The sequence below is a fragment of the Hetaerina americana genome, unplaced genomic scaffold (genome assembly GCF_022747635.1).
Source record: "Hetaerina americana unplaced genomic scaffold, ioHetAmer1.1.p SCAF_8, whole genome shotgun sequence".
NCBI classification, from domain to species: Eukaryota; Metazoa; Arthropoda; class Insecta; order Odonata; family Calopterygidae; genus Hetaerina; species Hetaerina americana.
In genome coordinates, this window is record NW_027287427.1 from 6,700,108 (window position 1) to 6,727,260 (window position 27,153).

The 27,153-nt window shown below is 41.3% G+C and overlaps 1 protein-coding gene across 1 annotated transcript in view; it reads left to right on the forward strand.

The window, feature by feature from the left end:
• Positions 1 to 27,153, forward strand: part of Gycbeta100B (guanylate cyclase soluble subunit beta-1-like) — a 148,385-nt gene that overhangs the window by 43,384 nt on the left and 77,848 nt on the right. Inside the window, exon 2 of the mRNA XM_071596501.1 lies at positions 4,266 to 4,339. Within this exon, the coding sequence (XP_071452602.1) occupies positions 4,266 to 4,339 (74 nt within the window). The remainder of the gene's footprint in view (positions 1 to 4,265; positions 4,340 to 27,153) is intronic.

The following is a 27,153-nucleotide window of genomic DNA, read 5'->3' on the forward strand; positions in this document are numbered from 1 at the left end:
TATTGGCATCAAAAAATATGAATATTGAGTATCAAAGTATATTCATTTAAACGATGAATATTGAGCTGTCTGACCAACGGGTAAATATGGGCTGAATATAATTTTACACCATATAATTTATAAAAATCAACTTAAATGGAGATATTCTGATTTAATGTAACACTTTTATCCACGACGCATTAACTTAAAGACTTCGTTAAATGAGATAAGTGCATCTGACTCGAGGAAATAATTACGCCCTTCACTTTTCGCAACATGATATTCATGCTTAAAAAAAAATGAGCCTTAGAAAATTAGATATGCATAAGAATTGAAAAAGCAAACAGTAGCGATATAACTGACGCTGTCGACCTCACACTCCCACAACTGGACATTCAAAAGGACAACTCTTAAATGTAATTAAACTCTTGATCCCATTTTCCAAACGTAAATCCAGAAAGTCAAAAATTCCCTCCCTGTCTTTCTTTGTTCCTCATACCAAAAAAAAATGATTTCACTCACGAAAGTAGGAACTGATCAAATTATTTTTGCAAAGTGGTCGCAATCAATTTTAAGAGTCCAGCAGAGCATTGGGGCTTCACAGTGATTTAGGTAGGGCAAAATAAAACGCGCACTCACACATTTCGGGTCCCTGCTCTTTGCAAACAAAGAGGAATTTAACAAAATAGTTAATTAGATTCGGTCAAGAGATTCCTTTGATGTAGATTTTTAAATCTGTGGATTTGTCGCTAGCTACACTGCCAAGATAATATAGGGAAGGTGAAAATGGTATGCATATTTTTGCCATCAAACGGATTGCATTAGCTCATTCCGATAACTAGTAACTATTTTTGCAGGCCGCGTATTATATTAAATTAGAAAAAGGGGAATATTTACGTCTCTGAAAGTACTCTCCCGGAGGGATACGTGCTACGGTGATTGATCACGAAGGCTCAAACTCGATATGTGTCCACTTATTTATATTTGCGGAGTCCCAAGGCGGGTTAATTTGCACCATTGCATCGGTTCACGTCATTATATCCCAGCATATACTGCTTAATTATTCCGTTCTGAAGTGTTTATTGGCATATGATCATTCATTATCTCAGGGACCCTCTCCAGACAGCGACAAATAAATACCTACGACCCTTCATGAATGAAATATTGACGGGTGGGTGGATGTTCAAGACAGTGAGGGAAGGGAGTATATTAGATGAGCGGGGGAGAGGAAGATGGAAGATAATTAAATTTTAGACAGCATGAAGTGAGGCAGAATTAACGAAGATATGAAGTAGGAAACAATTTAGGGCAAAGAAGAAGTGGTTCGCGCCATGCGTGCAACTTAAAAGTTGCTAGGGACCGTTCGAAGCCAGTCTTTAATGGGTAGATTAACTTTGATGAATATGTATACCTTACACGGCTCCCTTTTTAGGGTAAGGGTTCTATGTACCCTCATCATGAGTTATTTAAGGAGACATACTTAAAACATATTTAATACGTATTTGAGGAAGCATAATTTAATTACTTTCTTCTACACTCCATTTTTACTTCCTCCTTCAGCCTGTGTCGTATTCATAAGAGTTTCCCCCTGCTCTTCAGCTTTTCCCGAGACTTCAAATATTCCTCGCTTTGGGAGTTATCTTAAGCCATTTTCACCCACGAGATTCTACAAAAAACTCTTTAATCTTACCTCATAATCTGCTCAGTTACTCGTTTCTAATCCATTCTCTCAAAATGACCAAACTGGCGAAGTACACTCGTATTAATCATACATACAAACAGCATTTGTTAATGACAAACACATTTGCCTAATTTAGGTACAACTTAAGTCTTCAACGCCCACTGCATTTAACAGATATGCATGCTAGTCCTAAAGTGCCAATTCCTTCTTCATTTAATACAATAATGTGGGAGAGAAGTCCAGTATTCAGGTTGCCATTATGCAACCTCAGCTTTAGTAGGTAAATGCAAACGCGAAAAATTTTTAAACAGCATATAAATGCTGACAAATATACCGCAGCATACGAGATGACACTGGGTGCGTGTGATTCAATCAAATAGGGACCATTTCGAAGGATTCCATGGCCTGGCTGACGAAGATTAACACCGATGAGGAGATAAGAACGCAGGTCGGTATCACCTCGTATATAAATACAAACGAGGAATATTCGAAGAGAAAGGATTGTTTGGCCATAAAAAAATTGAACTCAGTCAATAGTCAGGAATCAAGGACTGCTAAATTTAATCAGCAACTAGCAGAACTAAATAAAAATAATCACTCCGTCTGGAAGCTAACAAAGAAACTGCGGAAATCCCCACCCAGTGACCCAAGTATAAAAAATAACAGAGACCCTGACGACGTCCCTGGAAAAGGCCAAACATATGGCAAAATTTTATCAAAAGGTTTTTACGACCAACGACCCGGGGGCCGAAAAAGCTGAAATTAGACAAAAAAACGAAAATGACGTCGGGTCACCAGAGGGGCAACAAATAATCACACTAGATGATGTTGTTGAAGAAATAGCCAAACTCCCAAATAAGAAATCCCCGGGAGAGGACAACATCACGAATGAAATAATAAGACTTCCGGAAGCGGCCGGCCAATATTTAGTAAAAATTTTTAACGTGTCAATCGCCCTTGGATACTATCCGAAAAATTGGAAGGAGGCTTTAATCAAATGTATCCCCAAAAAAGAGGGGGAAACACTTAAAGAGGAAAATCTGAGACCAATATCCCTCCTCTCAAGCTTGGGTAAGCTCTTCGAAAGGGTTGTAGCAACGCACATCAAGAGATATACGGAGCTAAAGGAAGTCATACCGCAAGAACAGTTCGGATTCCGCCAGGGATACTCAACCGAGCAACAGATTCATAGAGTGACAGACTTTATAAGTGATGCTTACAATAAAAAAGAAAAAACCATTGGAATCTTCTTTGACCTGTCTAAGGCTTTTGGCAAGGTCTGGCATGGGGGCCTAATTCTAAAGATGAAGTTGTGAAATTTCCCTAGATGGATAACAAATTGGGCAAAGTCTTACTTAGAAGGAAAGACATTTAAAGTTAAATGGGGAGAAGAAATAAGCGACAGTACAACTGCCAAAAAAACTTGCGCAATTTTATATTAAGTTAAACTGGCCTAGCCAAACTATCTTGCAATATTGACATTTCATGGCTTAGCTCAAACATGAAGGTAAAAAAAAACGAAAATATTGCAAATCATATTTTAAGTATTTTAACTATTTATTCTATAATTTACAAACAAAACACAAAGAGAAAACTATGGGTCCTCAACAATGAGTCATGTATACATTTTCATAACGTCTGCCAAAATTATATCAGACCAAAGCTTGAACTTTACATTTTTATTCCTTTTGTAATGCTGAAAATACAGCGATAAATTTTATATTGTAATCAAAATTGAAATTACTGACACTTTTTTACGCTCCATATGTCATACGAGGGTAAAGTTATTTTAATAGCCGGTGAAGTTATAAAAATAGGGCATTCTAGTAAGATATACGTTTATTAAGTAAACACGTCATTACCTTGATTGCTCTATGGCGACAACCCTTTTATTCTGCACGCGTACTGCATCTATATCAAGCTACCTGTATACGATATCATGTACATATTTCAATTATTGCTATGAAGTCAATAACTGATACGACTATTACTATAATTTATATAAATCAATTCACTTCTGGACGACATTCAACTATTTAATTGCTTAAATTAATTCTGTCGACGAAAAAATAAAGATTTTTCCAAAATATTTCCGTAATTAATCAGAATATGAAGTTATAAAAATTGGATTTGGATTTTGTAACTATTTATTACCAAGAACTAGTTTTCTGAGCTTTGAGCTAGTTAGTTATAGCCTCTGAAAAAATAAGGAGTTCATCACTTCCATTGCACTTGAAACCTTTCGTTTACAAAACGGATATGATATAATTAACTACTTCTCCATCTAGTATTTTTTCACTCAACTACAAATTTAATTTTTGTAAATTACTCTCATGAAGAAAAGAGCAAACTTAGCGGCGTCAGTAAAATATCTTCCCGAGGCTCTTTGCAAGAAAAATCATCTTCTGTGTAAATGAAAGGATCACTCGGAGCATGTATTTTTTCCTCCTCCTGCATAGGAGCGGAGGGAAAGTGATGCATCTTCCATTGCCTCCCCCTTTCCTGAACCCCCATTCTCCCTCCTCCCCACCCCCACCCAACATTCCTTTCTCCTCAACCAGTGGCGCTAACCCCTTCATTAATAATTCCGTCTCTCCATTTGCAGTACGGCTTCGTCAACTACGCCCTGGAGCTGCTGGTGCTGAGGAACTTCGGGGAGGAGCTATGGGCGGAGATCAAGTGAGTGTGAGCCTCTGTTTTCCGCGCGCGCGATGAAGTTGAGGCGGGGGAGGGAGTTTGTCGGCGGCGGTGAATGTGTTTCGAGGGAGAGGGTGTGTTTGGGGGCAGGTGGGTGTGGGAGGGAAGGAGGGAGATGCGGGGAAGGAGGAACAGGGGAAAAGAGAAAGGAGGAAGCGGAAGAGAAAGAGAAAGTGAGTCGTCGTTTTTTTTCAAATAAAGAGCGGAAGAGGGCGGGACGAAAGAAAAAATATGGCGGTTATGGGATATATGCCGGAGAAGGTGGGTCGTTACGTTGCAACCATGGCACTTTGGCTCTCTCTCTCTCTCTCACACTCTAAGGTGGCCATGCTGCATTTCATTTCATCTCACTGAATAGCAACGTGAAAAAATAATGATTATAAAGGGTAGACAGAAGTTATATTTCGATAACGTTGCAGCTATTTCTACATTAAATCTACTATGTTTATATAATATCTTGAACAATGGTTAAAATAGGTGAGAAATTTGTGCAAGAAAACTAATTTAAAAATCTGCTCTATTCAAAATGCTTTCATTTAATTCAACACGAGAGAAATTGCAAAATGAATTTAAAGCACAGTATTTCTTACCCTAGTATCAATGTGACTCATTTAATAAATGCTAAGAGAATTCGATGTCCTTGCTGGAAGTATCATGATTCTGAGCTCTTTGCCATTCATTTCGTGCATTGGAAAGTAAACGTGCATTTACATCCAACATTTGATTATGAATTATTTTAATTCTAACTTGGGTAATTGATTACGTATTACTGTAGGTTAAGTTCAATGCCCATTTAAGCGAGGTTTCAAACCAATAATAAATTTCCTTGATACTTAAAATCATAAACGATAAACTTTTTGTGTTTTAAAGTTATAAAAATCAAATATATCTATTGGAAACGTGACAGATCATCAAAAAAATAAGCGGGAAATTCGAATGGGAACAAAATATAATTTGACAAGACGCGATAACTACGAATGGCATACATGCGTAAAACATTCCACCGTCACTCAAAATGTTTATAATCACTTCCTGGTTTGTATTTTATTCTTGCAAGTGTATTGCTGCAAAATTATTGTTGCATTTTAATGTAATTTTCTATTTGTTTTCATTTCAAAATATACTTTCCCCATGTTTTACATAATGGAGTACCACGTATTTCCACGTAGTATAACGCTATACTGAGTGGATTAGGAAATAGAGATGGGCATAAATGGATAAGAATGACATGGAACAATCTGAAAGACAAATTAACTGAAAATATTGTTCATAATATACTCAGGAATAACTTTGAGTGAAGATATCGAGTACCTAAGTAAATCTAAGATTCCAATATTTAACTAGGAGCCACTCATTCAATTTAAAATTGCCCAAAAGAAACTCATAACAAGTTTTTTTAAAACGAAGCAAAGCGTTTTGCTAACTGAACGAATTTCAGTGTCCAAGAGGCCATAAAATGAAGAACACAATGTATGTTTCCACTGTTCTTCATTTTGGCACTGCTAGTCAGGTCAGCACTGATCATCAGGTACGCCTAAGCGTTGAAACTGGTAGTGCTAAAATGAAGAAAAGTTTTTTCACCGTGCTACATTACGTTCTTCATTTAATGAGCATGAACTTCCACAAAGTTGAGCCAGAAACCATCGAATCCATGATGCCTATGAAGGTAATTCGCTGTGATGCTAAAATGTTTGAACCGTGGAATATTAAAGCAACATCATTTCAAAATTTGCCAATACTCCAGTGTACGTCTAAGGGGTGTCAATCATATTGATTAAAGCTTCATTATAAGTATTTAAACTTAAACAAAAGAATAATATAATGAGTAATATTGGAAACACGCCACTGCCACGTCAATTGTTGAAGACTTCATATAAGATATTTAATCTCTCACACTTTCTTCTATCAGAAGCCTTTTTTTACTAGGTGCTAAATAATGTGTTTCCCTTTTGAAAGCTTTTTTCAATGAATCAAGTATTTAGTGAGAAGTAAATTTAGTATAACCAACCTTAAGTATAATTGTTTTATATAAATATATATATATATATATATATATATATATATATATATATATATATATATATATATATATATATATATATATATATATATATGTGTGTGTGTGTGTGTGTGTGTGTGTGTATATATACATTATATACATATATATGTATATATACATTATATAATATCTATATTATAAAAGTCCTTATGTAACCTTTTAGCTAATGTTATAGATAACTTTAGCATAACTAACACTGTGCCTTGTATGTTTAATCATCACTTGGACTTTGAACAAAAGTAGGCCCTACAGTGTTTTTTCCAATCCGTATTAACGACTCGAGTTCACTTTAAACTCTCCTCTTAATAAAATAGTCTAATTAGTAACAATTATTTGCAGTATGCGATTGCTGTATGCACTTTATACATATTATCTTCTGCATTTTTATGAGTCCAAAGCATGAGAATTAACACTTGTTTTGCCAAACATCGTTTATTTACTACTATGGCAACATCGAGTTTTATGCGGTGAAACCACACTCCTTAGAGAGGAGGACAGCCGTGGATTTGCATATTTCGCGCCAAGGTTAAAGAGACCCAGCACACTTCCCAACAAATGAAGCGCGCCATCCTTCGGACGGAAGACAACGCGTTGCCGAATTCGTAACGCCTCGGGGTTCGGGGGGGGGAGGGGGAGGGGGTGGGCGGGCAATGAAGGAGACCAATCCCCTGGACAATAACTACAACGAAAGATGAAACAAAAATTAATTCCTTCACATAAAAAAGTAGAGGAAGTGGTTAATCCGTGGCGGATAACATTCACTTCTCCCTCGGTAAAAATATTTCCCACGTGTTTGTTCTCCCCACTCGCCACATCCTCTTTCAGAATTTCCCTCAACCAGCCTCCCACAAGAATATTTCTCTCCTCGAGAAGTACTTCACCGGTGGGATATGGGGGCCATAAGCTGATATGCCCACCGTGAAACATGCTTTTATTCCTCCCATCCTCCCCTTCCCACCGAGAGAGGAAAAAAACAACTTCCAAGGCGAAGGACGTGGGGGTAAAAAAGTGAGAAAATCTTGCGCGCGATTCCGGAGTGCATGATGGGGGAAGTAAGATGGCTTCAGGTGCCCCCGTGTGCGTGTGTGTTTGTGCTCGCGCGCCGCGGGGGCGGGGGTGGGGGTGGCTAGGTGTGGGTGGATGGTTTTGGCGGAACATGTGCACGCGTGTCGTCACTTCATCTCTTCGCCGTGGATCCCGAGTGGGTCCTGGCCATAAAGACCCATCTGGCAGTTTACGCGCCGTTGGGTCGGGTGGGAGGAATGGAGGGGGCGAAGGGCGTCGGTTGGGCGGATGGGGAGGGGGTGTGGGGGGGTTGAGAATTACGGAGAAGGAGGAGAGGCAGGCGTAATGCGGTGTGTAACAGAGTGGAGGGAGTCTTGGTGCGGAAAAATGTTTGGCGAAAGTCGTGGAGAAGAATGGGATATAAGGGATGAGGGCGAAAGAAGACAAGCAGAGGTGTGGGCTCAAGTGCCGCACGATTTTATGCAGTAGGCGGAGAGATAAAGAGACATCGCCGCCGGCAGTTTGCATTGTCTAGCTCGGGCTCACGCTTGGCGCATCAAGGGAGTCTGAAAATTGAGGGCGTAGGTAAATAAAAGAAGCCGAAGAGTTTAATACTATATTTCGTTGATGGGAGACAGTAGTGGTCTGTCCATATTGAGTCCTTCGACATGTGAAATTCAAACTTCAAAAGTATGGGGGACGATTCCTCATGCTGTGCCGTCCGTGGCTATCCAAGAATATCTGATATTTTAAGATATCACAGTTTTAAATGACCCGGAATATTTCATCCCCTCTTCCTTCGTAGACCTTAATAAGCCTTGCACGCTCCCACGGCAGGCGATCTCTTTACTCCAGTACTGGGTTCCCTCTTATTATATTCAAAATTCACGACTTGTTTCATTATTTTCATTAACTTCATTATTTTTATAGAATAACTTCAGCATCTTTTAAGAAAGACTTTTTACGTATATGCCGTGACGAAGACCTTGCGAGAGGTCCGCGAAGACGCCTTCCATGAGGCATACGGGGTCCTGGCAGAGTCGCTGGGAAAATTTGCAGAGGCCCAAGGACAGTACTCAGAAGAAATTTAAGTGATTGTGCAAATTTGTTCAATAAATTACTTTTAAAAAATAATTGCATTACTCTTGGATCGCACCCTGTATGCGATTAACTAATTAATACGCAATCCAGTTTTGTATTTAATATAATTAAATTAAGAGATAGCGGGTCAATGTTCTACTTTCGGCTTATATTTGCCTTATGGCTCTCTACCAACCTGATAGGGATACTAATGTTGGCCTTTCTATCACCTGAAGTTATACTCTATTTGCTGTAATCTTATTGTCACTGTTTTTTAAGGTTCGCTAAAGCCGCACAATCCCCTGATATCCTTCGATATTTCACGCAATTATTTTTCTCAACCATTTACGTTCGTACAATTCATTACATGAATATCTTCAAGTATTATTTGCAACTATGAAGGTTAAGAAAAATTTAATGAGGCTATGCGTTACATGTGCTGTGCAGAGAAAAGAAAGCTGATATAATTTAATGAACCTACGATAAATGCTGGCTAGAAATGTATGCAGTTTGTTTAAACCATATATAGTAAAAAGCTTATATTTCACCTCATGTCCTTGAAATAATCTGACAAACCGGCCTACTTAAGTTTTTCATGGTAACACTTGCAAAAATGCCTTACTTGGTCACATATTCTTAATATACTCTCTTGATCCCAGTGAGTTCCACTCGTGTTGGAAAAAATGATACCTTTTACGTAAATATGAACTAAAGCATTTTCCTCTCCACGTATGTATGACGACCGTATGACGACCTTTAACAATGTGATCGACTCAGTAACTCATCAGCAAAAAGCGATTCTAATCAGTACTAAATCTATTTACTACCATGTAAGAACGACATCTATCTCTACATAATACCCCGCAAGCCGCTGCAAGGGCGTGTGGCGGGGGTTGTTTGGGTACCACCCGTAATTAAGAAAAAAAACCGTACGCAAAAGTCACAAATTTATACCATCCACAAAAAAACATGGTATGCATTCATGCAAAATCCACATACATATACAAACACTCAAACTACCAATTAACATGCACATGCGCCTACAAATATATCTGATGTTATTGCAAAGATTAATTTTGTTCCGACCTGTAAATTCAATGTTTTAAATATTTCTAAAATGACTTCGGTTTCTTACTATTATGATTTCTGATTGTTCTGAGAAAGAATGAGGATTTGTATCTATCTGTACTGGAATCTATCTCTCTTATTTTATCTTTGTGGTCTGATCTACCCAAGTAGTGTGGGGTCGTTATAATTCCTTTAGTATGGTCGCTGAAATCGTTTGTTCTGAACCTTTCTTAAAGTCTAAGTCTCGCTTATCCCCTTATCCCCTAAGACCTAAATCCCCAAAGAGACCTGTCGTATTTGTGTTTTTATTATAAAAACTTTTACACAATCTGCAGATTTTCTCAGGACTTTATCTAATTCATTTTGCCAAATTTTCTCCCAAGGATCCCAAATACTTGCGGCTAAGATCAACATCAACATCAGATCAACAAGGAAAAAATAATATCTTGGTCGACGCCATTTTTTTTCTCTTCTTGACAAACCTCGCGCACAAACATAAACTTGTCTCACGTAGCACAATGAAGAAAGATTCACCTTCTTCGCATCTCGTGATTAATACGTGAGGCACAAACACTGTTCGGTGGATCCCACTTGAAAGGGAAGACTAATGCGTCAATTCCACTCAGCAATGAAAGACTGTTGATAAGTTGTTTTGCTTGGGGTGAGCAGAAATGTCCTCATAACGATTAACGAAAAAACCATGCATACACGTGCCAGGGTTTGGAAATCCTCCGGTGAGTAAATAGAGTAAATAATTTGAAATTATTACTTCGATGCAACTTTAAAAATTTTTCACATTTCTTCGCATGGAATTGAAACTTTGATCTTCCGTGGGGCCATAAGATACCCAATAGGAATTAAACCCTTACCCATATATATGTGTGGCTTTAGGCAGTACTGGAGAGAATGGTCTTTGAGAATAGTAGCGGCAGATATGGACCCTTTTTACCCCTTTGATTAAGGTTAAGGGACTCGGAGCGGCCTAGCTAAGTCAAGCCCCGCTATTGGTAAGAAAGTCACTCTCAAATGGCATATACTTCCAAACGTTGACTCCAAGCACGAAGAACAACACAAGAAAGGCTCATCCGTATTGAAAATCTTCCCCACCGAAAAGAGCCCTAGATTTCGTCCGTAGAGGAGACATTTCTTCCTTAAAGGAGGCACGCTGTACCGATCCTCGTCCCGATCGACCCAAACCGGAGCACCTTCTTTAAGTGCAACTCAAAGGTGATGATTTGGAGTAATTACCCTTGTATTCTTGCGAGACTGCTTGGTTCATTTTTTGAAGCAAAAAATGTTGCATAATCAATGTAAAGAATTATCTGGGCGCGTGGGTCATCGAATGGCGAAACAGGACAGTTACATGAAATGTACGGAAGGGTACAAACTGTTATTCGTAAATCAGAGTCTCCAAAAAATCTCAAAGTTACAAAGAATTGGTCCTACCTAATACACGTACTACCTAATCTGATGATTTATATTGGAAATCATTATTGTGTGAACACCCGTGGTGAGTTATATTAATTGCGGGACAAGGGAAAGTATTATCCCCGGAAATATATTGTTAAACGTCGCTCAGAAGTTTTAAAATGATCAATTACGTTCATAGAAAGAACATTTATAGTATCAGTTAATATCGAACATTAAATTGCGGAGTTCAAAATTCTCAAAACTTTAATTCACTTCCCGTTTTGCAAGAATGTTTAGCTCAGACTGCTCTCAAAATAAGTTAGCTCGATCAAAAGGAGAAGCGATGAGAGAAATTTTGTGAATCACTATGTTCCCACACTGGTTATCATGAAATTTACAACCAGGATGTCATTTTTGGAAACTCAAAAATACCTCAGCTTTGGTTTTCCTTCCAAATCCATTTTAAAAAATCAATCCGGAACGATCGTACTAAATGACCGTATATTAAAACAATTATTTATTAAACATCGAAAACAACTTATCCTTTAACCTCACATCAAGGGACATAGGATAAATATTACGGGACACAACACCGTGGTTTGAGTCATACAAGTGAGGTCCTACAGTAGGAGGGTAAGCCGAAAACTAATGCACACATGCTTGTAGACCGCAAACAAAATGGCCTTCAGAAGCACGGCTCTTGGCATGAGGAAGTAACATTCACCCTCAGCACGCATGCGCAGGTTTGAGGTCGTTACATTCATCCAGTGTATTTTGAGAAGCGGGACTATGGAGACATGTTTTGGTGCTATGTCAACGCGAGTTAAATAGCGTTCGTGCATCTCAAAATACACATGATGAATGTAATGACCTCAAACCTGCGGATGCGTGTTGATGGTGAGTGTTACTTCCTCATGTTAACATGAGTGCTTCTGAAGATCATTCTCTTTGTGGTCTACAAGCATGTGTGCATTAGTTTTCAGCCAACCCTCGTAAGAATCAGGTTACATCCTAAATGCTGATTTTTTTAGGTTTCATTTAAAAAGATGAACAATATTCATCGGGATTTCTCAGTGTTTTCCAATAAAAGACAAGATTATTTACCCAATTTTATGACTAGTGAGCTTAATAATAATTTATTTTGATGAATTCCTTCTGTACGCCGAGTTGGTTCATGTGATTTCTCGAGTTTTCCTTTGCGAGATCCTGACAGTGAAAATACTCGTCGCGCCAGTTCACACATCCAGAAAAATGTTTCCAAGCCTTCCACAAAAAAAGAGGGGGGGGGAACTTAGCACAATATACGAGGGTCATCTGGAAAGTAGTACCCGTTCGTGCCGCATGAAGTGCTGACGACGCGAGTAGCCGCTGGACGAGGTCAGATAGCTTCAGTGGCTTGTCTGCCTTCTCTGAGCCAAGTTGCGTGACGCTAGCATTGCCTGTGTTGTTTCTGTGATTGTTTACAATGTTTAAAAAAATTGAGAACGCCGCCAGTTGTGAAGTGAGGGCAGTGATTAAATTCCTCAATGCAAGAAACGTTCGCCCATGTGATATTCATCGCCAATTAAAGGAGGTGTATGGAGACAATGTAATGGACGAGTCGTCTGTTCGGCGGTGGTGTCGCAACTTCAACATGGGGAGGGGGAACACACACGACGATGAGCGTTCGGGGTGTCGCAAGGGGCGTTCCTAAATGGTGCGACACAAAGGGTATCGGGGAAAGTCAGAGATACTACACCGAGTCTTACCCAAACAATCGTTTATTATACAAAATACAGTTGAAATGCACCATTTACAAAGTTATACGCAATTTATGGATGGCTAGACCCTCAGTACACCAACGCGCGTCCGTCAGGAAGGGTGTATGGCAGGGCGGACGCAGTCACGATACGCATAACCTGGGCAGAGCCCTCGTCCGAAGTTGAGTCAGAAAATAGGACACGCTGTCGCGACAAGCGCAACATAGCCGAAGCATCGTGCCCTACCGGTCACCACCAGATAACCAACTGACCCTTACTTGGGAAAGGGTGTAGGCAGGTTGGACGCGGTCACGACGAACGTAACCTGGGCGGAGCCCTCGTCCAAGATGAGTCAAGAATAGGACACGCTGTCGCGACAAGCGCAACACTGCCGAAGCTTCGTGCCCTACCGGTCACCGCCAGATAACCACTGACTGCTTTTCGCCCCGCGATCAGGGCTTTTATACCCAACTTAGGAGCATTGTTGTTGGTCACGTGGGAGTTTTGGGGAAAACCAGGGAGGAATACTATTGTTGTACACCTGCAACAGTGCGTTGTTGATTGCTTGGGGTGGGTATTCGGAGGAGCCAGGAAGGGAGAACCATGTCGCATACTTGCGACATTACCCCGGTAGCAAATAAAATCAAGGGTCTAACCATTCCAGGAAAACAACATACACAAATTAAAAATACAAAATACAAAACTTATTATAGAGCACTTGAACATAACCCAAAAATTTTCAACAGCAAGGGAAGCAGGAAAAGTTTTTCACAATCAGTTTTTCCCTTGAAAACAACAATTGTTTACGACACAATACAAATTTGAGAACAGTGGACTATTGGACACATTCACCATGTTAAGAATAATATCTTTCTGGTTTCGGCTGACTATTCCTGGCAGGTATTGGCAGCTATCATCAGCTGAGCATCCGGGAGGTAAAGTAAAACTCCCATGACCATTCATTCTCAAAACCTGCTGTCATACCAACGTCCGAGCTTCTCACTCTAACTGTGAATTGCATAGGGGGCCTTAATTATGTGCACACCACAGCTCTGAGCAATTTTTACAAATTGCATTTTGAAATCACTCACCGCCAGGTAAAGTGAATCTGTGGTCAATTAAATATTTTGATCACCATCTACTGATGGGGCCGGAAAGGGGTGAGCCTCAAAAATCGTATTTTTCTGACTCCTTTGTTGCATGAGTAAAATGACTAGCAGGGCAATCCTTCCAGAATGCCGCGCTATTTTAACGTGAGCCACCTTGTAAAGGGGTAAAACATCCCTTCCTCAGGCGCCCGTTATGCCAAGCCTGGTGTATTCATTCGCTCCGCTCTCTGGGTCGCCTTTTTTAGGAGACCGGGAGCAGGGATAGAAGGTGTTAACACCCCATACTCGGCTAGCATCACCATAGTATTGAGTCATCTGGCTTCATGGGATAGCTGGGAAGAATGCCGGGAGAGAGGGACAAAACTAATTTGTTACAGAGTGAGAAGTTCTTCGGTCTGCAGTACAGCAGTGGCCAATCCTTATCACCGGCCAATTGAGCAATCTTCTTTAAGATATATTTGACTCGCGCATCTTATACCTGCCAGAAAATGCAACCCCAATCTTCTGTTTATACGGATGTATTTGCCTTAAAATATTCACCGTTTACTTAAAATTAACACAGAAAATCCACATTTTATAATCACGTTCTTTGGAATCCCAAACGACTACGAAGTTCTTTACACGGAGAGTTTTTCTTTCTGAGTCCAAAATTGTTTGTATTAACAATCAACCATTGGTCCAATGCTGGTTTAAGGGCAAACATAGCAAGATCAATTAATGAATTACTTTTTGGTACACTTAACACAGGGTACACTTAATAATCTTAAACATAGAAACACTTAAACCTAATGCACAAACACTTAATAATCTTGAACATAGAAACACTTAACCCTAATGCACAAACACTTAATAATCTCGAACATAGAAACACTTAACCCTAATTCACAAACACTTATTTCGGCGTGAGGGCTTGGGAAGCTTGCACTCTTAGAGCCCGGCGACGTCGATATATTAATTGTCTGGCCTTATTATGTCTTTTACGTCCTTTAGGGCCAACCTTAGCCTCTACAAGCGTAGAGGGGAGTCTACACTGTAGGGGAACACATGAGGAGACTCTGGGGAACTAAACGGGTTCTCGACGGATTTCGGTCTGCATCCCTTTGAGGAGAGTCCATGCGAGGTGGATGCCCAGGATTCCTCAAATTCCCGCATGGTTGCATCCCACCAGCAACGGAACCGGCGCTCTTCGTACTGGTTCACCAATCCCACAACCTCTGGCTGGTTGAGATGTCCTGCGGGGGCGAGAGATGGCCTTTCCTCCGGGGGTCCTCCTTCGGGGGAAAGCCACCAATCTTCCAATGGATCGTCCCGGTCCTCCTCACCAGACTCTCGGGTGTTGCCATGCAAACTCTCCCCTCATGAGGCTCCATCGCCTCGGACGGAACTTCACTAACATTGACTCGCGACAAGTCTTTTCATCGCGGAAGGGTCTGGCCAGAAGTTTTCGTCCTCAGCGTCTACCCAGTTACTGAGGGGTGCCTGAACTTCCTCCCGAAATGGCACCACCTCGACTATATAGCCCTTTTTTAACTTTTGTTCGCTGCTACGAATGTTACAAAGTAATATGGGGACGGTGACTTCAGGTGACACCGAAGCAATACTCGGCAGAATAAATAAATCTCTCTCGCTTTCCACGACTCGCACTTCTTCGCCTTCAGCCATCTGACTCTTTACCTTCGACAATACAACGGATAACGGCGGTACTCTAATAGATTCCTCTAATATAATTTTGCTCGATCGGCCAATCCCATTACTAGCGCCGGTCTGAATTTCGCGAACTTTGCCATCGCACAAGGGGGCAACCAATCTATCCTCTGTTACTGGCGGAAAAACACAATCATCACCCGACTCCTTTATCCCAACCCGGGAGCCCGTGGAAACCTCAAAGACATCGCCAATAACTTCGTCGCACCGGGGGACAACAAATCGATCCTCTGTTACTGGCGGAAAACCACAATCATCACCCAACTCCTTTATCCCAAACCGGGAGTCGGTGGAAACCTCAAAGACATCGCCAATAACTTCGTCCCTAGCGGTGCAGCCTGATTGCGACGCGGGTGGCACCCTATCTATGACTCTTTCGGCCTTCGCCACCTCTGCTAATTTCTGTGAATCCTTATTTAGAGATCCGTTATCCTTATTCCCATCGTCCTTCGCTGTCGATTCCTCCATCGTTACTTGAAAACAACTTCCCTCCATACTATTATTTATTCGCGAGTTACATTTCATTATCTCTGCCGGAAGAGCACTTTGGTTTTTAGTGTCGCTTATCGTTTTTTCCTCAAGGAATACTAAATCATACGTGGCCATTTGCCAATCATTGCCATTAATTATACTATAAATGAAAGAATCAAACGCCTTGACCTCTTCCGAAACTCCAATTTCATGGGCGCCTCTGGGCTCGTTCATCTGCGATGTTACGGTATTAGATTTTAGGTCTGTCTCGTGTCCCTCACCCATTCTTATTTTCCGTTTATTGAACGATATACCTTCCCCGTAACGAACCATAAAATCAAGGCCTAGAAGACCGTCGTAGCTCGTTTCCCCCAAATCCACTACTAAGACGTCATGGGGATATAATTTATCTTCGATCAAAAATGGCACGCAACTCTGTCCAATGATTGGTAAGGGATGACCTGACGCGCTTCGCACTCGAGAATTGTAATCAGAAATCTTTAATTGGCCAAACGGAAATTTTTTATTATTAATGATGGTAACGGCTGCTCCCGTGTCCACTAGAAAATTGTAATCTTTCCCTAAAATTTTCACTATTATTGTCCATCCCGCTTCTGGAGTGACCGCTAGAATTAAATCTGTCCCGACCTCCCGGTCGGGAGATCGGCGTTTCCCGCCACGAAGGGATTTTCGCGCCTCGGGCAGCGTTTGGGAAGATGGCCAGTCTTTTGACAGATGCCGCATATCACGAGCGGGCAATCTGTAGAGAAATGATTTTCATTACCACAATTAAAACACAAAGACGGCCTCGTTCCCCTCTCACTCTGTCTACACGCTCGAGCAATGTGACCGGTTTTACCGCAGCGAAAGCAAACGCGTGCGCCGTGATTATCCTTTGTTGCCCTTCCTTGCACCGGGGGAACCGATCTTACTTGGGAACCCCTCCCGACAGCCTCTGCGGAGTTAATTGGTTCCCCAGGAAACTGCCAACCTGCAACATTTGGCGGATTCGCGTGCATCCCTGACCAAGGCGTTATATTTGGAGACGGCGGCCACCTAGGGGGTGATTGACACAACCACGCATGAGACTGTTGTGGTGAGTTTACTTCTCTATTGACGGCATAATTTCTGACACTAGCTTCTTCAACGCTTGCGAACCCTTCTGCCTCAATCAAGTTCGTTGGATTACGCACCAACACAAACCTGCCAATCTCTTCCCTCAGCCCAATTAAAAATTGCGCGAGAAGTCTACCTTCAATCATTCTCTTCGCTGTTTCTGAATCAATCTCGCCCCATGACTCGCGTAGCCTACGGGCGACATTGCGTAATCTGGTTGAAAATTCTGCGACGCTCTCCAGCGGTTTTTGTACACAAGTGTTAAATATTTTTTCTAACATGATTGGAGAAGCCTTAAGGGAAAATCTCCTTTTGAGATTAATGGAAAAGTCCGCGTATGAACCTAATATGTGATCATTTGCAGAGACAAAATCCGCGGCGGTTCCTCCAAGCCGAAGTTGAGCGACTCCTAAGGTCTGTGCCTCATTCCAACCACTAAGATGACTTACAATACGAACGCTTTCCAAAAATTTGTCAACCCCAATCTCATCTTCACCGCTAAACGTTGGAATTAAATGAAACTGGCTGCCAATAGCGGTGGTTTGCGCAGCTTCTCCGCAAACATTTTGGGGGCTCGTGCTACTTCCCGGCTGTTCTAACACATTAACCGAAGGTGTGAAGTCGAGTGTATTGCCGAATTTAAATTCAGGGACGGTTCCTTGATAATCGAGAAAAGGGTTATAGTAACCAAGTCTATGAGGGTTAAGGCCATCCATCGCGAAATTTAATCCAATACTAATTACGTTAAAATTTTGAGGGTGCTTAATTAATTTATTTTTTCATACTCCGAGTTTATCCGATACCCATGGTGGGCGCTGGTTGGGCTAATTTTCCAATTTAAAAAGGTACACGGGAACATGAAAATCTATGATAACTATCGCATTCACTGAATAAATCACCAGTCCAACCGTGACCCCACACCTGACACCAATATGTCGCAAGGGGCGTTCCTAAATGGTGCGACACAAAGGGTATCGGGGAAAGTCAGAGATACTACACCGAGTCTTACCCAAACAATCGTTTATTATACAAAATACAGTTGAAATGCACCATTTACAAAGTTATACGCAATTTATGGATGGCTAGACCCTCAGTACACCAACGCGCGTCCGTCAGGAAGGGTGTATGGCAGGGCGGACGCAGTCACGATACGCATAACCTGGGCAGAGCCCTCGTCCGAAGTTGAGTCAGAAAATAGGACACGCTGTCGCGACAAGCGCAACATAGCCGAAGCATCGTGCCCTACCGGTCACCACCAGATAACCAACTGACCCTTACTTGGGAAAGGGTGTAGGCAGGTTGGACGCGGTCACGACGAACGTAACCTGGGCGGAGCCCTCGTCCAAGATGAGTCAAGAATAGGACACGCTGTCGCGACAAGCGCAACACTGCCGAAGCTTCGTGCCCTACCGGTCACCGCCAGATAACCACTGACTGCTTTTCGCCCCGCGATCAGGGCTTTTATACCCAACTTAGGAGCATTGTTGTTGGTCACGTGGGAGTTTTGGGGAAAAACCCTGGGGAGGAATACTATTGTTGTTGATCGCTTGGAAACATTGTCGTTGGTTGCTTGGGAGTTTTGGGGAAAACCAGGGAGGAATACTATTGTTGTACACCTGCAACAGTGCGTTGTTGATTGCTTGGGGTGGGTATTCGGAGGAGCCAGGAAGGGAGAACCATGTCGCATACTTGCGACAGGGGAGACCGTCTGTCATTACAGACCAACTGGTGAGCTCAGTTGACGAATTCGTGAGGAACGATCGGCGCGTCACAATTGATGACATCTGTGAGCATTTTCCCAATGTTTCTCAAACAATTGTTCATGAAATTGTTAAACACCATCTGCATTATGCAAAAATTTGTGCAAGATGGGTCCCTCGCGTATCTCAATGAGCTGGCGGCGAAGGACTATGCAGCAGGAATACAGAAACTTGTCACACGTTATGACAAATGCCTTAATTTGCTTGGAGATTATGTTGAGAAGTAGTTTAAAGTATCCTCTTTCAAATAAATTTTTTTATGTTTGTTAATATTTACTTTTGTGTCTTTATTTCACGAACGGGTACTACTTTCCGGATGACCCTCGTAGTAAACGCGAACTACCGGAAATCTAACGCACACTCCATTCCAAAGCTCAAAGATTAAGGTCAAAATAAAAGACATGGCAGCACATCGAATTAACACTCAGGTATTGCACAAAAGGATGCCTCCCAGAGATATGATGAAAGGGGAAGAGCAGCGCGGTCTTAGGGTAGCGGAATGAATGCGCACCTCCACTCACTTAAAATCTCCTTTAATGAGTGCCGGCCGCACTCTGCTGACGGGCTGCGGCGATTGCCTAGGAATCCGCTAACGGCGATTGACCAAGTTATTCAAATCTTGCCCGGGGGGTCGAAGTGATAAAATACTTGGCAAAGTGACGATGAATGTGCAGTTTAATCAGAATTTCATGAGTTTCAGAGACGAAAGTCTCTCTCCTCCACCGCCACCTGACCCTCCCTCGCAGGAGCACCGACGTCGGCAGATGGCGAGGCATAGCAATTACGACGTGCAGCTTCATTCCAACCCTAACGATCTCCTCCGCTTTTATGCAGAAATGGCTGCATTTAAAGCACGGCCAGAGTTGTTGGGACGGAGTATACGGAGCCAGGAGCGGACGAAACGTGTTGCGCATACGTCCAAGTTCTCGAGGCAGTTTATGTAACACGGCCGTTTTATGGTGTTTGCTTACGGGGTTAATTTCGCCAAGGCAAGAGTTAACCTCCTCCGAGGCCATGATGACTTGATGAAAACAGCAGTGGGAAATACTACGCGCTATATACCTATCCTCTAGGGGGAAAAAAGAAGTGAAACTTAAATATAAAAGGGACACCGGATGCCAACCATACTAAAAGCGGTGGGCATGGAGTGCCTGAGGATTTTTTGTGGTAAAAATAGGAGAAATAGGGTGAGGAATGAATAAGTGAGGATTTAAGTATACTTGTAATACAGGGTCCGTACAATAAGTATCGGGACTGGTTCCGAAAATCAAAATTTATTGCAGTTATCATTACAATTACTTAATAATCTTCAATATTCATTCCTCCTGCATCGATACACTTAGTTCGGCGCGTCTGCCACTCGTCAAAAGCCCGGTGGATGTCGGTTGCCAGGATACTGTTGAGAGCCTTTGTCGTCGCCGCTAGAACCGCCTCGATGGAGTCGAACTGATATCCTTTGGGCTCCTTTTGAGCTATCCTTTGAGGTTATAACTCTGTCGAGAAAATCTTCATCTTCCTGGACGCAGTGCAAAATATCTTGCGATATTTCCACCCGTGACAGTTTTTGTTCCTCGCTCAAGACTTTCGGCATCAGCTTCGCGCGCACTGCTCTCATCGCAAGGTCCTCTGTTATAATGGTGTGGACGGTTCCGACCGAAAGACCGGTCTCCTCACTGATAAAGGCGGATGGTTAAACGCCTGTCAGAGTCCAAAACCTTTCTCACTTTGGCCACCTGAGCATCGGTTCGAGCGGTCGTCGGGCGTCCGACGCGGTGCTCGTCTTGGACGAGCTCCCGGCCTTCCTTAAACATTTTGCGCCACTCAAAACCTCTTGTGCGGCTTGAGGCATCATCCCCATAAGCCTGTTTAATGATTTCAAGGGCCTACAACGCGGATTTCCCAAGGTTCACGCAAAACTTCTCAGCGTAGCGTTGCTCGACGGTGCGCTCCATGCTGACGCGACGACACCGCAAACAATCACACGTCACAAGAATCCACCTCCTGTCTCAACGCATGCCCGGAGGCGACTGAATTAAAGTTTGCCTGAATGGTGGGGGACCCCTCTACCGAGCCGACTGGTCGGATCCCCATTATCCACTCCGTTGAGGCTAAAGCGAACCAGTCACGGTAATTATTGTAGGGATTCTGTATTGTGATTGCGCCGGTATTGTACAAGAATGGAAAAAATATACTACGCTAGTTATACATGGTTTTTATAAAAGGTATCGGGAAAAATTTTTGGAGCACAGATTTATTTAAGATATTTCTTAAGTGCCTCAAAAATTCTTCAAAGTACACCCCTTGAGCGAAGGCACACTTTTTCCAGCGGTTTTTCTACAACTCTTAAGGATCCCTGGTAGGCGGAGGATTCCGGAAGGTCATTAAGGGTACGCGTGCAAGCTTCTTTGACGAAATTTAGGGTCCACTCAATGATGGTATTCTTTTGAGCAAAGATATCACTTTAGGGAATAGGACACAGTCTGCTGGTGCCAAGTCGGGACTGAAGGCGGTTGGGGAATCGTCGCGATGCCGTTGCAGGCGATCTTCGCAAGCAGACACTCGACTCCGCTCTTGGTCGTGCGTCATAAGATCTTCAGGGACGAGATTAGCGTAGACCTTTCGCATCGCCAAATTTTCAGTGATGGTGGTGGGTGAATTGTCATCTTATCAATGTCAATAAGATCTGCGATCATGCGCACACAAAACCGACAGTTTGAATTCCGCACTTGAGGCACACGGGGGCAAAATTGGTTACCGATACTGTTTATACTATCCTTGTACTCTATTGTGAGAATGGATCAGTCGAGTAAGTAAACGGAATTTGTAAGAAGAGCACTCGGTGTAGCTAGTATTAGGAACAAAGGCGCATGAATGAAATAATAAATTAACTCAACAGAGGCAACAGACATGTGAAAAGTTGAGCTAGTTCATATCATTCGCCATTAATTTGAACTGCAGCGGGTATTCTTTTAGTAATGGGGACGAAGTAGCATTTTCCGACGCATTTCATGTCCGACCCTGAGAAGGAAGATGAAATATCCTCTATTCGTCACCTGCCCACCGAAAAGGCTGCGGAATTCTCTCCACTCCTCAAGTTGTGTAGAGAAAAAAGAAAAAATGGCAACGGAACATCTCCGAAAGTCCTGCATTGCCAGATTGACTTCACGGAAATGAAAAGGGATAACTTATGACCTGAATATTCCGTATCAAAATTAGCAGTAGGCGAAGGTTAGAAACTGTAATAACTCAATTAAGTCGGGATGAAGCGATTCAACAAACTCAGACAAATACCAGCTGATGAAGTGGGTTTTCATAAATTGTGTTTTCTCGATAGTAAGTTCGGTTTGAAGGAACCAACTTATTTTAAACATTATGTAAAAACAGGTACATTTAGTGTGTTCTCGATTACCAATTGTAATAATGCTTACAAGAACCAATGTAGGAAATACGAGGACTGGCTGAAAACTAATGCCCACAAACCAAATAACCTTCAGAAACATTCCTCGTGGTATGTGGAAGTAACATTCCCCCTTAATACTCATGCGCAGTTTTGAGGTCCTTAAATTCATCTAGTGTATTTTGAGAATTAAAATATTTTAATGATAAAACTGCCTTTTGGTAATACTCATAATCATGTTGTCATACGTTCAATGCTTTCAATACAAATCCTGATTCTGTGGGTACCTTTACCAAAGGGTTAGCTCATTTCTACCAAAAAACATTCTACTGGTTGAACTAGCTACAGTTTTTCGGGAACTTACCGTGAAATTTCTGGACGTTTTCAAATCACAAAAGGAAACACTATTGAAACTAATCTGCTACTTAGGGCAATATGACTTTACTCTAGCTATGAATCATATGCAGCCAAATGTTTATCAAATATTCGTGGGCATATGAAGTAACAACGTGTTTGGTAGAATCCGACATGGCAAAGTAAATGATGGAAACATATCCAAAATATTATCCAGTCAATCCATTCATTGAAATAAGTTGAGTAAAACATGTTTCTAAAAATTTTCCTCCGGTACAGATTACTTTTAATTTGGCATATCATTTTTCCATTGACATTTCCAAAACGGATTTTTTTTAATTCATTGGTTACATATTGAATTTTATAGCTAGGTATTCATCAAAAAGATTTCATCACTCAAGTACTTGCGTTTATTTGACTGAGTGAGTCGCAGTTGTGTATTATATCAAGGAGAACAACTTAGCATACCTTTAAAGTAGTGCAGTGGTGTCTTGCTCTAAACTAATTAAAAAACACTATGTATATATTTATGGCATTTTTTTATTAAAGGGTGACTTAATGATATGTTTGTGTTACCACATATCAATTTAAAACTACTTTTATAAGGACTTATTTATTTTTTATAAGGTATTTTATTAATTGTTTGGATGATTTCTCTTGACATCTACTGATTATCAATGAAGTTGGTTTAAACGGAGACAATATCTTCCCGTGACATCATAAGTTTCACATGGACGAACCTCCGGGTTCTGAATGCATGAACTTCCACACACTTCCGTTCTTAAATAGATGACGACTGACTCTAGCCTCGCTTATCCAAACCCAATTCGTGCATGGTGACTATCGTGACGGAAGAATATCCCAGTTCGTGTGAAAATATGCTCCGGGAAGGGGAAGGCTATCGTTATATTCAAACACGTGCAGGAAAGAGATATTACTTTTAAAATATTAATGTCCATTCACACAACTGTTGTCATAATATTCCCATCGTTGAAACCTACTTCCATTCACTTCTGCATTCAGGTGGAGTCATGAAGTTTTCTCCCAAAAAATTGCTGAAAAAATTTCAATGTTTTTTCCCAAGAGAAAAACATAGAAGTATATTTACAATTGTAACTATCAGTAATTATAAGGGTGCGTGACCCTTATAATATGGCAGGCATAAACTCATTAGCGAATATTTATTGCTAAAATAAACAGAATATCCTCCCCCAGACGCCTTCCATGAAGAAATGAAAATAAATTACAGGAATGATCTAATATTATATACTCAAACCAAGAGAAGATCCCTCTCTCAGATCGTCTATATTCACCTCTGCTTCTACTCCCCATTTTTATCACTCTGGATGCCATAATACCCATTCAAAGATCCGCCCTTTCGTTCCTATATAGATCGCTCTACTCCCATGGGATGGCTTACTGAATCCATCAGAGCAGAATCCAAATGTTGGCCGTATCTATCAAACTGCTGGTACCATCCCTTTTGTGCACGCACACTCAAAGGCGTCCCCACGTTCGCTCTTGTTCAACGTCCCCAAGTCCCCTTTTACGTGACATTGAAGGGGAGTTAAGAGGCGCGCACTAGCCTGGTAAATGTGGTGATTGAATTCATAATCACACTGATTCAGTGACGCGCGGTTACACCGGGCTTTAGCATCAACAGAATTCGAAATTCCGTCGGAGATGAACACACGTTTCGCCGTGATATTTGAGGCACTTGACGCACAAATATCATGCCATGGATCGTGTCCTCTAAATGGGTAATTTTAGCTTTGGTGAAGGCCGTTCCCTTCCAAATATAGTTATAAAGTAAGGATAGATGCGAGAAATCCCAACGTTTTGGGGGTGGCATGATGAATCATTGTGCATGAAGCCTCGTACGAGATATTTCGAAGCGCTAAAGGTAAAATATGGTTTCTCTCGATAGGGGAAGACTTGATAAAATTTCCGTTCACGGTTACTTCATTGAATGGAAAGACTGAGAGCAACTTAAAATTTAAGAGGTAGTATTAAAGGGGATGTTTGCTTTGGATAATTCTACTAGCATTTAAGCGTCGTAGTTTAAGGCTTGGGATCAAATGCTCTTTGTGGTGCAACAAAAAAATCTAGCGACAATCTTGGATTTAAACCTCCAGCTTCAAAAATGAAAGACGGCTCCGCTCTTACCTCTTCCTTCGCCAATATCATTCACGCTTGAAGCAGTTAAAATAATAACCCATTATGCATTCGAGGATTCAGAGAACTGATTCTCTTCAAATATTTCTGCGAAAGCCATTGAAGATATGAAAGTAAGACCATCATGGGAATCTGGCGCTAACATAATGATGTTGATTCAGATTTTCTGCGCCATAGGCAGACCTTATCATGGTGGTGCCCTATGGTCTCTGGTTCTCATGTACATCTTCAATTGCCAATAATACTCTTTCACCTTCATTCCACCCACCACGCTGGTATTACCTCCGTCCCTTCATTCTTTCCTCTTTGATTATTCCCTCTCTGGAATCCCCCACTACACCTTACCCAGTACTCTTTACAAATCTTCTTCCTGTTTTCTACAAGATATAATAATCTCCTTTCTTCGCCGAATATCTTCAATACTGAATAAAACGAACGGTAACTACTGCCTCATGGAAAGAATCAAACCCAGCCAAACTCTTACAAATGGGCAAAGGATATGGTGAGGGAAGTTAGAGAGGATAAAACTGAATGAATAATAAAAACTAAATAAAAATAAAATGATATAGGAATGGTTGGAACAGAAAAAACGATTAAACCAAAATATGATGGCAAAAAACGCTCTGGCTAAGGTGTACTAGATTGAATTGGCCCTCGCCCTTATCAAGCACTACCTCAGAAAGGGCTCGCAGGAGATTTCTCCCTTTGCCAGCGGCCCACCAATCGCACTAAATAAAATAAATGCAAATAAATCAAGAACTCTCTACCTAGGATGTACTAAATAGCATTGATCCTTGCTAGTCTCAAGCACTCAAACTTTAACAAAAACGCTCTGGCTAACGTGTACTAGAAAACATTGAGCCTCGCCCTTATCAAGCACTCACCCACATGGGGCTTGCGAGAGATTTCTCCCTGCGCCAGTGGCCCACCAATTACACGTAATCAAATAAAATTAATGTAAATTAATCACGCACTCTCTAGCTTGGATAGAATATACAGGATTGATCCTTGCTAGTCTCAAGAACCCACACCCTCTCAGGGCTTGCCAGAGACTTCCCTCTGCGCCAGTCGCCCACCAATCACTCACTTGCTTGGGTACGTTTAAACGCCTTAACCCTTGCAAAACTCACTCACAGGTCTACCGTGGAATCTCTTCCGACCTTAGTCCTGTAACTCGCACTTTAGGAAAGGTAAGGGATATGCTCTTCAATACTACCTCACCCTTTTTACCCAGCTTTTTCTCCTCTCCCCTCCTTCCTCAGGGTTCAAATATTTTTAATCCTTTAGCACTCCTTTCCCTTTCTTTGAGTTCATGTATTGGTCTCAAGTGAAACACCTCATAATTCTTTTCCTCCATCCTTTACCTAGAGTTCCATTAATAATCTTCTCTTCCTATCGAAGGCCTTCTTAGCTAATCCTATCCCAGTGTTTACCTCCGAGCCGCATTGCATGTCTTCCTTGGTCCAGCTTCCTAGATACTCGAAGATTGTGACATACTACCCTTTCTGACATTCATTTTGTGCAAATGGCTATTTTTCTTTTAACTAAAATTAGTTTTTATTTAAAACACTACAAGCGCTTAGCTAAGGTCTTCTCCCGTTACATTTAACACGGATTTACTTTCAGGGATTATCGCTTTCTAATATTTCTTCAATACACTCCTTTACTCCTCAAATTCCTTTAAATGTGTCACATTTAAATCCATTAATCCAATTTCATTTATCCGATGGCATCTTCTGTTCCTTTTCCACTCGGAAACCCATATTGTTCTTTCGTTTCTTGCCAAACGACAACCTTCCATAAATTCTATTATTGGGTGACATTGAAAAACTAAGAAACAGGAGATGGTCCGAAGGCTTGCATCATAAAGTTCGAAAATCATCCCCCGAATGAGAGAACGCCAAACGACTCCCTCTTCAATTTGGCCCCGAGGAGGGAACGGTAGAAAAATACAGAATGGCACCCAGAAAAATATTTGACATTTTTTACTCAGTAGATATTATTAATATTTTCTATTTCATTTTATAATTTTGAAATTGTGGTTCAAAAAATTGAGGCCTGAATGTTAAACATACAGGAAAACCGAATTGCATATCGCAAGAGTCAATTTAGTTCACCGAGGAATTTATCTCAGAGAAAATATAAAATAAACACGGAGATGCAATGGAGAGTGAAAACCAATATTTTCTTTTTTAACTGCTGAAGATGTACATTTTAGGTAGTCGAGTGATTGGATGCTCGAATTGCTTTCCGAATGCAATAAATAATGTATATAAAATACCAAAAAATATAACACAGATTGTCAATAGTTTTAGTGAAAAGTATTTACCATAGCAGTATTAACCAAAT